Source organism: Anomaloglossus baeobatrachus, chromosome 4 (genome assembly GCF_048569485.1).
Source record: "Anomaloglossus baeobatrachus isolate aAnoBae1 chromosome 4, aAnoBae1.hap1, whole genome shotgun sequence".
Taxonomy (NCBI): Eukaryota; Metazoa; Chordata; class Amphibia; order Anura; family Aromobatidae; genus Anomaloglossus; species Anomaloglossus baeobatrachus.
In genome coordinates, this window is record NC_134356.1 from 510855001 (window position 1) to 510869708 (window position 14708).

At 43.1% G+C, this 14708-nt stretch overlaps 1 protein-coding gene across 1 annotated transcript in view; it reads left to right on the forward strand.

Moving 5' to 3' along the window:
• The window catches only part of ADAMTSL3 (ADAMTS like 3), a 725891-nt gene extending 716145 nt beyond the window's left edge, over positions 1-9746 (forward strand). Inside the window, exons 30-31 of the mRNA XM_075345857.1 lie at positions 4536-4750; positions 5128-9746. Of these exons, the coding sequence (XP_075201972.1) occupies positions 4536-4750; positions 5128-5237 (325 nt within the window). The 3' untranslated portion in view covers positions 5238-9746. The remainder of the gene's footprint in view (positions 1-4535; positions 4751-5127) is intronic.
• Positions 9747-14708: the final 4962 nt, after the last annotated feature.

Below are 14708 nucleotides of genomic sequence, written 5' to 3' on the forward strand. Positions count from 1 at the left end.
ATGACGCGACTCTGCAAAAAAATAACACAGTCACCTACAGCTGATCACTCCCAAAGCACATTCCACACTTTTTCACTATTTTCTACACTGTCAGACTTTTGTTCCCCCCCATAGAAGACAGTATCCTCAAAATTAACTTGTATTACATCAGCAACAACATCCCCTAAATGCCCCTACAGTAATTATGTGCCCACTTGCCACCATAATCTAATAATGCATGTCCCTCATTCTGGCCCCATATAGTAATTATGTCTCCCATCCTGGCATCTTTTATTTAATAATGTCTGAGGAAACAAGTGGAATCAGAAGGGGTTGTTAATTGCCTTTTCTATAATGTCACCCCCATACTACATCTCTGCATAAATTCCACCCCCCGGCTCCTCATTATACTATGCCGCCTTTCACAATACCCTTCCTAGGTGCCTCATAATGACCCTCTTTGCCTCTTAATGTCCCAATTTGCTCCATAATGTTCCCATTGCCCACAAATGACTCCATTTGGCTCATAATGTCCCACACTGCCCCATAATGTCCCAATTTACTCTATAATGTCCCCCACTGCACCAATTTACTCTATAATGTCCCCCACTGCCCTATAATGTCCTAATTTGCTCCATTGCCCCACAATGTCCCAATACGCTTCATAATGCCCCTCATTGCCCCATAATGCCCCAATACGCTTCATAATGCCCCTCATTGCCCCATAATGTCCCAATACGCTTCATAATGTCCCTCATTGCCCCACAATGTCCCAATACATTTCATAATGTTCCTCATTGCCCCACATTGTCCCAATACATTTCATAATGTTCCTCATTGCCCCACATTGTCCCAATACACTTCATAATGTCCCTCATTGCCCCACAATGTCCCAATACGCTTTATAATGTCCCTCATTGCCCCACAATGTCCCAATATGCTTCATAATGTCCCTCATTGCCCCACAATGTCCCAATACATTTCATAATGTTCCTCATTGTCCCACAATGTCCCAATACGCTCCATAATGTCCCTCATTGCCCTACAATGTCCCAATATGCTCCATAATGTCCCTCATTGCCCCACAATGTCCCAATACGCTTCATAATGTCCCTCATTACGTCACAATGTCCCAATACATTTCATAATGTCCCTCATTGTCCCACATTGTCCCAATACGTTTCATAATACCCCTTATTGTCCCACAATGTCCCAGTATGCTTCATAATGTCCCTCATTGCCCAACAATGTCCCAATATGCTCTTTAATGTCTCTCATTACCCCACAATGTCCCAATACGCTCTATAATGTCCCTCATTGCTCTATAATGTACCAATACGCTTCATAATGTCCCTCATTGCCCCACAATGTCCTAATACGTTTCATAATAGCAAATTTACAAATTGAAAACCACCATCGCCCAATTGTCTGTAAAAGTACCTATATATGACTGAAGCTGCTTGTAGATGTAGGGATTTTGTGTGACTATCCCCTGAAAAATGTTTTGAAATAATGCTAAAAATCCACCGCGCTTACATTTTTTTTTACAGCATACAGGTATCAATATCTGCATCCCATTCATCACTATTCACATTAAAAGGTAAATATTTAATGGATATTTTTCATCAATGTTAAGCGAGGTAGATTTTTAGTATTATTTCAAAACGTTTCATAATGTCCCTCTTTGCCCCACAATGTCCCAATACGCTCCATAATGTTTCTCATTGCCCCACACTGTGCCAGTGCACTCCATAATGTCCCTCATTGTCCCATAATGTCCCAGTGTGCTCCATAATGTCCTTCATTACCTCACAATGTCCCAATACGCTCCATAATGTCCCTCATTTCCCCACAATTTCCCAATACATTTCATAATGTCCCTCATTGCCCCACATTGTCCAAATGCACTCCATAATGTCCCTCATTGCCCCACAATGTCCCAATACATTTCATAATGTCCCTCATTGTCCCACATTGTTCCAATGCACTCCATAAAGTCCCTCATTGCTCCACAATGTCCCAATATATTTCATAATGTCCCTCATTGCCCCACATTGTCCCAATGCACTCCATAATGTCCCTCATTGCTCCACAATGTCCCAATATATTTTATAATGTCCCTCATTGTCCCCAATGACCCAGTCTGCTTCATAATGTCCCTCATTGCCCCAAAATGTCCCAATATGCTCTTTATTGTCCCTCATTACCCCACAATGTCCCAATACGCTCCATAATGTCCCTCATTGCCCCACAATTTCCCAATATGCTCTATAATATCCGTCATTGCCCCACAATATCCCAATACGCTTCAGAATGTCCCATATTGCCCCACAATGTCCCAATACGTTTCAAATTTTCCCTCATTTCCCTATAATGCCCCTATATGCTCCATAATGTACCTCATTGCCCCACAATGTCCCAAATTGTTTTATAATGTCCCCCACTGCCCTATAATATCCCTCATTAACCCTTAATGTGTGCCATAAAAGTCCCTCACGTCCCCATAATGTCCCTTGTAAAGTAATACCGCTCCTCCCCCACCACGACCCCCTCATCTAAAATTATTCTAAATGTCATCTTCTGCTTCTGATAGAGTGCTTACCTCTTCACTGCAGCCCTGCGCATCCTCTTCTTCTCTGCTGCCCCGGCAGCAGTGTGGTGATGGCCGCTACATGTTGGTGCGGGGCTGAGGAGCTCCGTTACCCCAGTCTTGTTGCCGCCACACTGTTCAAATGTATGCGTGCCTAAAATACTCGCATACATTTGAATAATGGCTGGGTCTCCAGGTCCTGCGCACCTCATATGTGCAGGCCTGGATTGTGCAGTGCAGTGTTAAGACCTTCCGTGAGTCACATGACTGAGATGTTACTAAAGGTCATTCTGCAACTGCGGGAACTTCAGTGATCGTACAGAACTTGTACGATCCCTGAAGTTCAAGATTGAAAGGCTGGGGGCCCTAAGAGTGGGGGCCCTAGATCAGCTGCCCAGTCTGCTCACCATTAAACACCGGCCCTGAGAAAAAGATGGCCCCACAGCCTTCTACAGCCACCCCATGTTATATAAGGCATGGGGGCCCACTTAGGGCCCAGGGCCTACTGGGAAATTCCCCAATGCCCCGGTGGGCCAGTCCGACCCTGACAATTCTTTCCTATGCCTTCACTGTGTTTAGCTCCCTATGTAGAGATATGGCTGTTTATTATCTTTGCATTAGGACAGGACTGTGTTCATTATAAAGCTGGCCATACACATAAATCTGGATATACATATTAGATAACTGTCATCCAAATGATCGGTCGACCAAAAGCAATTTCTCTAGACTCCCCCATACACAAAAAGGCTTGTCTCGATGGAACATCCCTGTGTTCTCTATGGGGAGAGTAGATTAAGCGCATCCAGAATCATCTGACAGCTGCATCCCATAGAACAAAAGGATCTGGTGATTGGAATTGAATCTACCAATCCATTTGTTGGGAGATTTCCATACTCACTAAACGGTTGGTGTCGTACTGTCACAAGTATATTGTGTCCTGCGGAGACCTCGGGGGCATCAGGGATCAGAAGGTCACAGCATTTAGTTAATCGCAGATCTGTTATAAAACCTTCTTCAGTTATCTTGAGTAGGAGTATATTTAATTCCATTTGGTGCTGAAGGGGTTAAGGTTTCTTTTCTATCCTGCTGAGATTGACTTGTAGCCACTCCCTTTTTCTAAATAAACCCACTCCTCACTCTCTGCTATGCTGGCTATAGATCATTCTATGCTAACCTGTGAAAGAGTTGTCACTTGAGAAAGCTGTGGTTCTCTTTCCAGCAGGAATTGGTGGAGTCCCTTTCAGAAGAAGAATTGGAGTTTCTGTTGTTGTTTCTGTTTTCCCTTGTTTATCTCCGATTCGTCATTTTGTCTTTATATTAGTAGTAAGACTAGCATCTTGCTAGCCTGCGCACTAGTCAGGGTACGTTCGGGGTAGGCAAGGGCCTAGGCACGTGATCGCAAGCGGGGCAAGGACTCATCTAGGGAAGTTAGGAAGCTCAGTGTTCAGTCACAGGTGAGTTAGGTGCTGACCCCTCTCTCTTCTCCCTAGTGTCAAGGTATTCCTTTACATTTTCCCTGGCGTTCCCCTCCTGTTGCATCGGACACTGGGCATTCCCTCGCTGCAGTGTGACACTTTCACAGTGTACATTTTCAGAACCATATGATATAAGGTGCTGTTTTATTGGGGTTGTCCACTTATTCTTCTGTCACATCTACAAGTGAATACTAGTTGCATAAATTGCCTGTAAAGTTAGGGGCTCTGTTATCGAACTTGTATTAGGGCCCAGGACATTCCAGTTAGAGTACCTCTCCAATGCTGAGCTAGATGTGATTTAATGTCTGATCACAGGTCAGTAACACAGATTGTAATCCAATTATCACTGTGATCGTAAAAAACAATACCGCTCAACAAGAAGTAGACTTGCCATTAAACGTTAGTTTTGAGTGTCTGCTGTTTAAGGATTTGGAATACATGTGAGAATTTCATCTTGAGGGAATGACTTTGTGTTGTGCTTTAATCCCCAGGCCAGCTTCCAGAAGGAACTGTTCTTCAGAGATGTGCGATGTGTACTGGAGGACGGGCCCCTGGAGACCATGCACAGCAGCCTGTGGAAACGGCTTTCAGTCTCGGAAAGTAGACTGTGTACATAGGAAGAACGGCAAAGTCTTGGCCGATCAATACTGCGTGTGGAAACGGAGGCCCTCAACTTGGCAGCACTGCAATATTACATCCTGTGGAAGTATGCAAATATTTGGCTATTACAATTACTGACAATTATATTAAAAATAAAATCTCCTGAACAGATGTGTGTAATTGCCAATACAGAGCACTGCTTGTAACAAGACCTTCATTCATTGCAAGCGTTACTGTAACCCGGAGGCAGCCATTGTGTTGACTGAGCACATATTAACTATCCGTTTATTAGGAAGGAAAAAGGTGGCTAAAATGTGAGACACATTGTGGCTCACACCTTATGGGTTAGTAGTAATGAGATTCACTTTCAAAATGGCTGCCTTCTTTTCATATAGGTTACGAGTACACTTTATCACGTTGATATGTTCTACATATGTATTTTTATTCCAGCTTTCTGTTTTAATTAGATCTTTTATTTTACAGAGGGAGAATGCAAGGACACAACGCACTACTGTACATTTGTAAAACAGCTTAAACTGTGCTTAGTAGATCTCTACAGACAAAGGTGTTGTGAATCCTGTAACGGAGCATAACTTCTCCAGAAAACCGTACTCTGCGGTAAACAGAAGCCATGGGAAGGATCCTCAGACATTTCTATAAAGGTTGTACATTTAGGTTTATTGTGTAGAGTTTATTCAATGGACCTCCTCGAACTGATCATAAACTCCTAGGTCATAAAAATGGACGGGGCTTCTTAGCCAGTGTGAGATACGCTCTGATGTCATCTTTGTCAGTAAAAGACCTTACAATTAGTGTGTGTAACATGTCAAGACTGAATACACCGGTCCTATAGAGTAAATTGTCTATATAACTTCTAGTTGGGTTTACCTTATCCGAGGATCCACTTAGTCATGGGGTTATTAATATATGCAAGAAGGGTATGGATAAAAGAGTTATTTGACGCTACATCAAAGGTTTATTTGATGGAGAGAATTTGTTATAGTAGATCATATATAGGGGAATAAAGTGCCATCAGCTACAAACCGGAATGTGAAGGCTTCGAATGTTCATGGCCGTAGACATGCAGAGAACAGAGGCTGATACTCGGGGCGGCATGTACTAAGCACTGGCAGGTCCTCCATTGTCCAGCCATGTGGGTCATCTGCTTGGTAAAATTGACCGTATCCTGACATATTTCAGTACAATACTCATAAAGAAAGAAAATCATTGTCCATAGTAATAATATGAATAATTATTCTCATTCTGTAAGAGTTTAGTAGACATATTGTGCAGCATTAATAGGATCATGTAATGTTTCTGGGCACGGTGTTCACTCATTAGTGGGTATACAGCCCTGCCTCCCATTCAACATCCTTTACTACCTGTATAGCACATACAATATGTCACCATATACAATGTATACTATTCTATCACTACAGATGACATATCTGCTGTAGTGTACCTATATGTGAGCGCGTTTGTATGTATGTAAATATATCAGTAGCAGTATTCATTTTATAAGATGCCATATACTAGAACAGTGGTCTGTAGAGAACAGTGATAAAGGTGTATTAGCTCAATACATTGTATTACAATTTGCCTTTCCCCAAATGGCAGAGAGCAGAACCAGGGTTACCAGCGTTCTGAGAGACAAGTCAGACTGCTGCCAATCAGGGTATGAAATCCAACTATCTCCATAGATTACACTACTCTACACTACAACATAAAACTGCCAAGTCAGGAGCCTGGAATAGTATAAAACCAAAACACGGAGAAACAATCGCAGCCTAAATGCAACATGTGACCATACCTAAATGTAGTTTTCAGCCATATTTCATCTCTAGAGGTCAATTGCTTACTGTCATGTGACAGAATAAGGGCTTTTTTGGTGCGTTTTTCCTTTTTTTAGCTGCAGATTTGTCTTGGTTTTATTCAAATTCATGCTAATAAAATACTGCTTTTTACAGTACCAGCAAAGTCTATGAGATTTCTGAAATCTCATGCACACACACACACACAAACACCTGCAGATTTTTTTCCTGACTGTTTTGTCAGGTACCTGCGTTCTTGCTGGAGATTTCAAAGAATGATCATGTCAATTCTTTGCAGCGTTTTTGCAATGTTTTTTCCTTGATGCAACCCATTTTGTAGAAAAAAAAATGCACCAAAAACACAGATGAATCAAAGGAGATTTCCTGCCACAAGATCAGGTTTTGGTCAGGAAAAAAACTTACCAAAAAAGCCCTGTGTGAACACAGCCTAAAGACTGCTTTACACGCTGCGATATCGTGACCGATATCGCTAGCATGCGTACCCACCCCCATCGGTTGTGCGACACGGGCAAATCGCTGCCCGTGGCACACAACATCGCGCGGACCTGTCACACTACTTACCTGCCTACCAACATCGCTGTGACCGGTGAACCGCCTCCTTTCTAAGGGGGCGGTTCGTTCAGCGTCACAGCGACGCCACAGCAGCATCACTGAACTGCCGCCCAATAGAAGCGGAGGGGCGGAGATGAGCGGGAAGTAACATCCCGCCCACCTCCTTCCTTCCTCATTGCCGGCGGCCGCAGGTAAGGTGAGGTTCCTCGTTCCTACGGTGTCACACATAGCGATGTGTGCTGCCTCAGGAGCGACGTACTATGTCGTACACCGATCAGCAGCAATATTTGAAAATGGACCGATGTCACCGATGAGCGATTTTGCACGTTTTTGCGACGATTCAAAATCACTCATAGGTGTCACATGCAGCAGCATCGCTAATGCGGCCGGATGTGCGTCACAAATTCCGTGACCCCAACGAGATCGCTCGGGCCATGTCGCAGCGTGTAAAGCCCGCTTAAGACTAGTCTGTAGAAATAAATCTGATCCTTTAGACTCAAAAAAGCCATGGCACCCCGTTCATTCTTCAGATGTTATCTGAATCTAGGATTTTTGGTTCTACATACAAATTCATTTGATTCATTCAATTCCAGGGCCATTATATTGTGAAAAATATGTAAATTTCTGGCTGAATGTACAACCTGCCCATACAAAGAGTAATTAATATTGTCAAGTAAACTGTACAATCACAGCAAATGTAGGGTTAAATGATTTCTGTAATACTAAATAGCTAGGGTAGATTAGAGTAGACAGAGGTAACCTCAAAGTGGGTTATCTGGTAATGGAAACCCAATATAAGATACAATAGGAAGAGATGCCTAGTAAACACGTGAGCGCTCCCGATCAGGGCCTTCACCTATGAAGAACGGCTGCAAAGAGAGACCAAATACACAGATATCCTTGTGAGATGGTTCACTGCTCCTGTGGTGGCCCTGAACTCTTTCTGCTGATGTTCCCCATATACTGGATATTCTAGCAGTTTCCATTTCAACTATTTAAAGCCAGGGAACCCCTCTAACCAAAAAGGGTTTGCCCAAAGTCTGCACTAATCTGTTTTTGTAATTGTATGGGATCCATTCTCAGGTGTCTACTATCCATATGGGCCGTGTGGTCTTTTAGAGCTGAAATGTTGTTCTACCGATGTCATAAGTTGCATTTAACATATCCATCTCCTAAAAGAAATCCATGCATAAATGGCAGTAAAGTAAAAAACATGCAATAAGGGTCGCCCATACATCATATTAATCCAGCCCCGACACTTTTCCAAGCAAATAAATACAAGTTGTTTTAGTGTCCATGAATCTAAGACACACATGATGAGAATCACATAGCATACTACATCATTTCCGGGTCTGGAAAGTCTTATGAAACCTGCATTGTTTCTAAGTGATAGCCTAGCATTGTCTTTTCACTGACATATTTATTTTTTGCCAACTGAGTTTTGCATGATACGTAAAGGGGGTGTCGAGTAACGACTTATCAGTCGCAGGTGGATGGGATCTGACACCCGACAATCCCACCGATCCGCTGTTACAAGCTCCTGTGGTGGCTCAGTGTAAATATTTTGAACAGAGCTGCAAAACTCAGCAACATTCAACATGTAGCAGCCGCTGAGGAGTGCTGCAGAATAACGCCTGTGCTGTGCAGCTTCATTCAAAGTGTTAACATCCAACCGCCATGGAAGGACTACATCCATGATCTGATATTTGATTTGGATAGGAAGGAGGTTGGATAACGACTTTAAGGCCAGAATCACACTTGCAAGTGTCTTGCGTGTAACTCGCGTGAGTCTCTCATTGCATCACCCGTCATGGCCGCACACTCACTGGACAGGAGCGTCTCAGCTGCATAGAGATACATGCAACCGACCCGCTCCTGTCAGGAGAATTTGAGTCTGTGCCAGGTGATTCAATGAGAGACTTGCGCGAGTTACACGCGAGGCACTCGCAAGTGTGACCCTGGCCTAAAGTCCTTTCTCGGTCCCTATATATAATGTGTAATATTTTAGATTTAATAGTCAGTTAAAGGGAACCTGTCACCAGATTTGGCGACTATAAACTACGACCACCACCAGTGGGCTCTTATATACAGCATTCCAGAATACTCTACAGTATATAAGAGCCCAGGCCGCTCTGTAGAACATAAAAATCACTTATTATACTTGTGCTAAAAATAGATGTGGTTCTGCACCACCGCTGTACGACCTGTTCACAATCCTGGGGAGGAGTGGATTCGAAGCAGTATTCCCTTAGTGAGGCTCCAGTTCTGGGTGCTCGCTGATGAAACAGGATAGCTGTAGGTATGTGGAACTATATAGAAAAAAGTCCAGCGGCACACCAAATCTCCAGTAAAAAAACTTTCCTTTTTTATTAAATTAAGCGGTGCATATTAAAAAGGCGGTAAAGGAACCGGGTGTAGGATCCCTCACGGACTTATTAGACTTACCTAGGGGATGGTCTGGTCTGATGTGTGTCGCTGCTCTCCGGTCCGGCACCTCCTCTTTGCGGTGATCGCTGTCCTCCTTCTACCCAGCCCAGTATGGATAACATATCCTACGTCATCCACATTGGCAAGCATTGAGGTCCTGCGCAGGCGCACTTTGATCTGCCATGCTCAGGGCAGATCAAAGTATTGTAGTGCACATGCACACGTGTCCTTTAATCTTTTCCGCACCTGCGCATTACAGTACTCTGATCTATCCTCATCAGGGCAGATCAAAGTGCGCTTGTGCAGGACCGCAATGGCGGCCTGTGTGGATAACATAGAAGTGTCTTGTACACTGAGCTGGGTAGAAGGAGGACGGAGATTGCCACAGAGAGGAAGCCCCGAACCGAGAACAGCGACACCCATCAGACCGGACCGCCCCCCGATGAGTATTATAAAAGTGATTTTTACATTATACAGCGCTGCTTGGGCTCTTATATACAGTATTCTGGAATGCTGTATATAAGAACTCACTAGTGGTGGCTGCAGCTTATAGTTGCCAAATCTGGAGACAGGTTCCCTTTAAGGCTGCTTTCACATATCCGGTTTGAGCACTGCGGCTCAATCCGGCTGTGAAAACCATGCAACGGATGCGGCGAAAACACCACATCCGTTGCATAAGTTTTTACATGCGGCCCGTCCGTTTTTTTCCGGTTGCGGCATGCTACTGAGCATGCGCAGTGGAAAAAACCGCATGCGGCGACCGGATGCGTTTTTTTCCGCATCGCGACGCATCCGGCCTCCATAGGTATGCATTGAAAAATGCGCCGCAGCGGCCGGATTCGGCGCGATGCGGTGTTTTTTGCCGGAGCAAAAAACGTTGCAGGGAACGTTCGATCCGGCCGCGGCATCGGCTAAATCTGCCGCATGCGGCAAAAACCGGACCGAACGCAAGGCCCTGCGGCACAATACGGCACTAATGTAAGTCTATGCAAAAAAAACCGCAACCGGCGTTACAAAAGCCGGTTGCGGTTTTTCTGCAGAATGCCGTATTGTGCCGCAGAGCAAAAATCCGGATGTGTGAAAGCACCCGAAGCCGATCTGTTTAATGTGGATTTTCACTGTTTCCGCATTATAATTAGAAGATAGAAAATGTAAAAAAAGAATAAGAAACCCCCATGATATGTCCTGGAGAAACAGAGCCTCATACTCCAGCCATGTATCCGACTTCTTCACCAGCCCCAACCAGAACCATCACTCTGACCTTTGGTCATGTTCACACATTCAGTCACTCCTGGATTTGGCTTACAAATACTGATATAAAATACTGACCAAATACTGAAAGTGTGAACATGGCCTAAATGATCTTTTCTGCTCTCATCCAAGGTTACCATGAACTGTTTTCAATACTTTATATATTTACTTGTCCATCATACCACTTTTGGATGCAAACATTATGGCCTGTATCACTGAATGTCAGACAGAACTACTGTATACAAGGTTTCCAGTCCAGTTGTCTTTTTAATCAATAATGGGTCTTGATTGTTACTAGAGATTTATAAATTAAGAAATAAAGTTTGTAAAATACGTTTTGTACATATTTATGGTCTGATTTCAAGTGCAATATTTTGATCTGTACAGTGTTTAATAAAGATTTTGGGACATATATTTTCTTATTACCAAATCATTTCTTATGTTTCCGCTTTGTATTTAACAGTAAAGTATGACATCTTGTAGCTCTTCTTCTTGGCTATGACAAATGTGTCTTTAGTGTATGCATGCAATATGGAAGCACAATTGCTAGATTTCTTATTATTAGAAGTAAGTCGACATTCCTAAAAAGCTTGTTAATCTTATCATAAGGAAAATTACAAACGCTTTGTCTCGTGAACAGATTTACAGTATTTTGACAATAAAATATACTTCTTATCCTTACACTGAGGATTTTTTTTTTATTTCCAAAAGCCTTTTCTGCTCCATCCACAGATATTGAGCTCGTGTTTGTTTGGAAAAGTATTGTAAGTGAAGTGACGATGAAAAACAGGATTAACATGGCAGCAATACAAGATTCCATATAACAATAAACCACAAGGTTATTAGTACTGTAATGGTAAAAATATTGCTTGGATATAACTGCTGTTATAAAACTATTCCTTTGGGTTTCAATCTGTTCATAAGAACAGATGGTTAATGAATGTGGTCCATTAGACAATATGTCATACAACTTAAAGGGAACCTATCAGATACTTTAACCCCCCCCCCCCTCAAAAATGATATATATGACTGTGTAGCCCTTAAAAGGGAGCCTGTCAGGTCCCCTAATCTCCAACCCAGCACCATTGTAACCTGTCTGCACATATTCCCTCCCTAACCAGCCCTGTATACAGGCACCGTTACACGCAACGACATCGCTAACGAGATATCGCTGGGGTCACAGAATTTGTGACGCACATCCGGCGTCATCAGCGACGTTGTTGCGTGTGACACCTATGAGCGACCGCTAATGATCCAAAAAGCGGCACAAATCGTTGATTGTTGCACGTCGTTCCTTTCCCAAATATCGTTGCTCTTTTGGGACACAGGTTGTTCGTCGTTCCTGAGGCAGCACACATCGCTATGTGTAACACCCCGGGAACGACGAACAACAGCGTTCCTGCGTCCTCCGGCAACGAGGTGGGAGTGACATTAATGCGACTACTCTCCGCCCCTCCGCTTCTATTGGTGGCCCGCTGTGTAACGTCGTTGAGACGCCGCACGAACCGCCCCCTTAGAAAAGAGTTTGTTTGCCGGCCACAGCGACGTCGTTAGGAAGGTATGTGCGTGTGACGCGTACTAGCGAAATTGTTCGCCACGGGCAGTGATTTGCCCGTGACGCACACACGACGGGGGGGGCGGTGTGATCGCTAGTGACATCGCTAGCGATATCGCAGCGTGTAAAGCGGCCTTAATACTATTCACTATTATGAATGTTTATAAAAACAACTTATAACCCTCGTTATTCCTATGCTAAATAAAGCCTTGACTAATTGAAGGGGCATTGTTTCCCCAGACTAGTCAGCCTTCTTTCCATGTTCTCATGCTCCACTGGCAGGATAACATGATTTCCACAAGTTGGCCTCACCGCCAGCTCTTGGAAATCTTGCACATGCACGTGGCTCATTTCAGCCTTGTCACTGAGCTTTGGGTGTACACTTTCCAGCTTAATTAGGCGCACTTCGCATGACCAGAAGTTCAGAAGACATGTACGAGCCATCTCCTGAACTTCTGGTCATGTACATTGCACCTTATGAAGTCTGAAATTGTAAACCCTGCTTCTGAGGCGCACTGACACAGCCAAAAGGAGCCATGTGCATGCACAATATCTCCAGGAACTGACGAATCAGGGGAACTAACACCCCTGCAACTAGTCACAGGCCTAATTAGCATAGTAACAGCGAGGATTATAAGTAGTTTTTTAAAACATTCATATTTGTAAATAGCGTTAGGCATACCTCCCAACCGTCCCGGATTCTGCGGGACTGCCACGATTTATCAGGTCTGTCCCGCACTCCCGCGGCTCACAGCTGATGTCCCGGCTCCTCCCCTTAGTGGAGTGAATAAATTAAATTAAATTACCATTGGCTGGATTTTCGGAGCGGCCGGGACTCGAACTCGTAGAGCTGTGAGTTCTTTGTTTCAAAGGCAGCAGCTCTAACCACTGAGCTACTGCCTCTATTGAAAGCAATAGGAAGATTTTGTTATCTTGACGTCTATACTGCAGCAGAGACACCAGAAGCAGATTATTCAGCTGCAAAGATGGATGGAGGGATGGATGAATGGAGGGATGAATGGAGGGATAGAGGGAGGGATGGATGGATAATAGAGGGATGAATGGATGAAAGAGGGATGGATGATAGAGGGATATATAGATACACGACAGATAATAGATAGATAGAGATAGAAGGATGAATGGAGGGATAAATGGAGGGATAGAGGGATAAATGGAGGGATAGAGGGATGAATGGAGGGATGAATGGATGAATGGAGGGATGAATGGAGGGATGAATGGAGAGATAGAGGGATAAATGGAGGGATGAATGGAGGGATAGAGGGAGGGATGATGATAGAGGGATGAATGGAGGGATGGATAGAGGGAGGGATGGATGCATGGATGATAGAGGGATGAATGGATGAATGGAGACATAGAGGGAGGGATAGAGGCAGGGATGGATGGATGATAGTGGGATGGATGGATGAAAGAGGGATGGATGATAGAGGGATATATAGATACACGACAGATAATAGATAGATAGAGATAGAATCATAGATAGATAGAGGGATAGAATCATAGATAGAATCATAGATAGATAGATAGAATCATAGATAGAATCATAGATAGATAGATGGAAAGATAGAATCATAGATAGAGAGATAGAATCATAGTTAGATAGAATCATAGATAGATAGATAGATAGATAGATAGAGAGATAGAATCATAGATAGATAGATAGAGGGATAGAGATAGATAGATAGATAGATAGATAGATAGATAAATACTGTATCTCAATGTTGGTGAAAGAGTCAGATTCATTTGTTCCCATAAAACTACTATAAAGAAATGAGGAAAAAATACAAATACAATTTTTTTATTTTTTTTTTATCTTCACCACCTTGGATTCAAACCAGCAACGTTCAAAACTTGTGTCCAGCTGCCTCCTGGCTTTCCTAGCTGCTCTAGCTGTTGAGCCACTAGGATTGATGATGTCAGAGGGAGGATTTCACATAAATGAACCTACAATGCAGCCTCTTACACAGCAGATTACACAGGACACAGCTACATTGTACAGAGCAGCATCTCTATGTCCTGTATTCTAGAGGGAGAGGAAAAGAGGATTTTTTTTCTTCTAATAAAGTTACTAAAAATAATAAAAAAAATAGAATAATGTAATTTTATTGCACTTTTTTTTATAAAATAATAAACATCACAAATCAGCAAATAACATGGACATATTTGGTGTCCCTGTAATCGTAATGACCTGAACAACACAGCGATCAGATTATTTATGGGGATCGGTAAATGGCGGGGAAAAAAAGGCGCAATTTATTATTTTTCTTTATTAAAACCCATAAAAAATGTAATAAAAATGGATCACTGAGGCCGTGTTCACACATAGCGTAAATGCTGCATTTTTTCTGCAGGTGTCCGCGCCACGAGTGCAATAACAATGTTCTCTGATTATTGCGTGTTTGCGGTGTTTTTTATGCATTGTCCCTTTA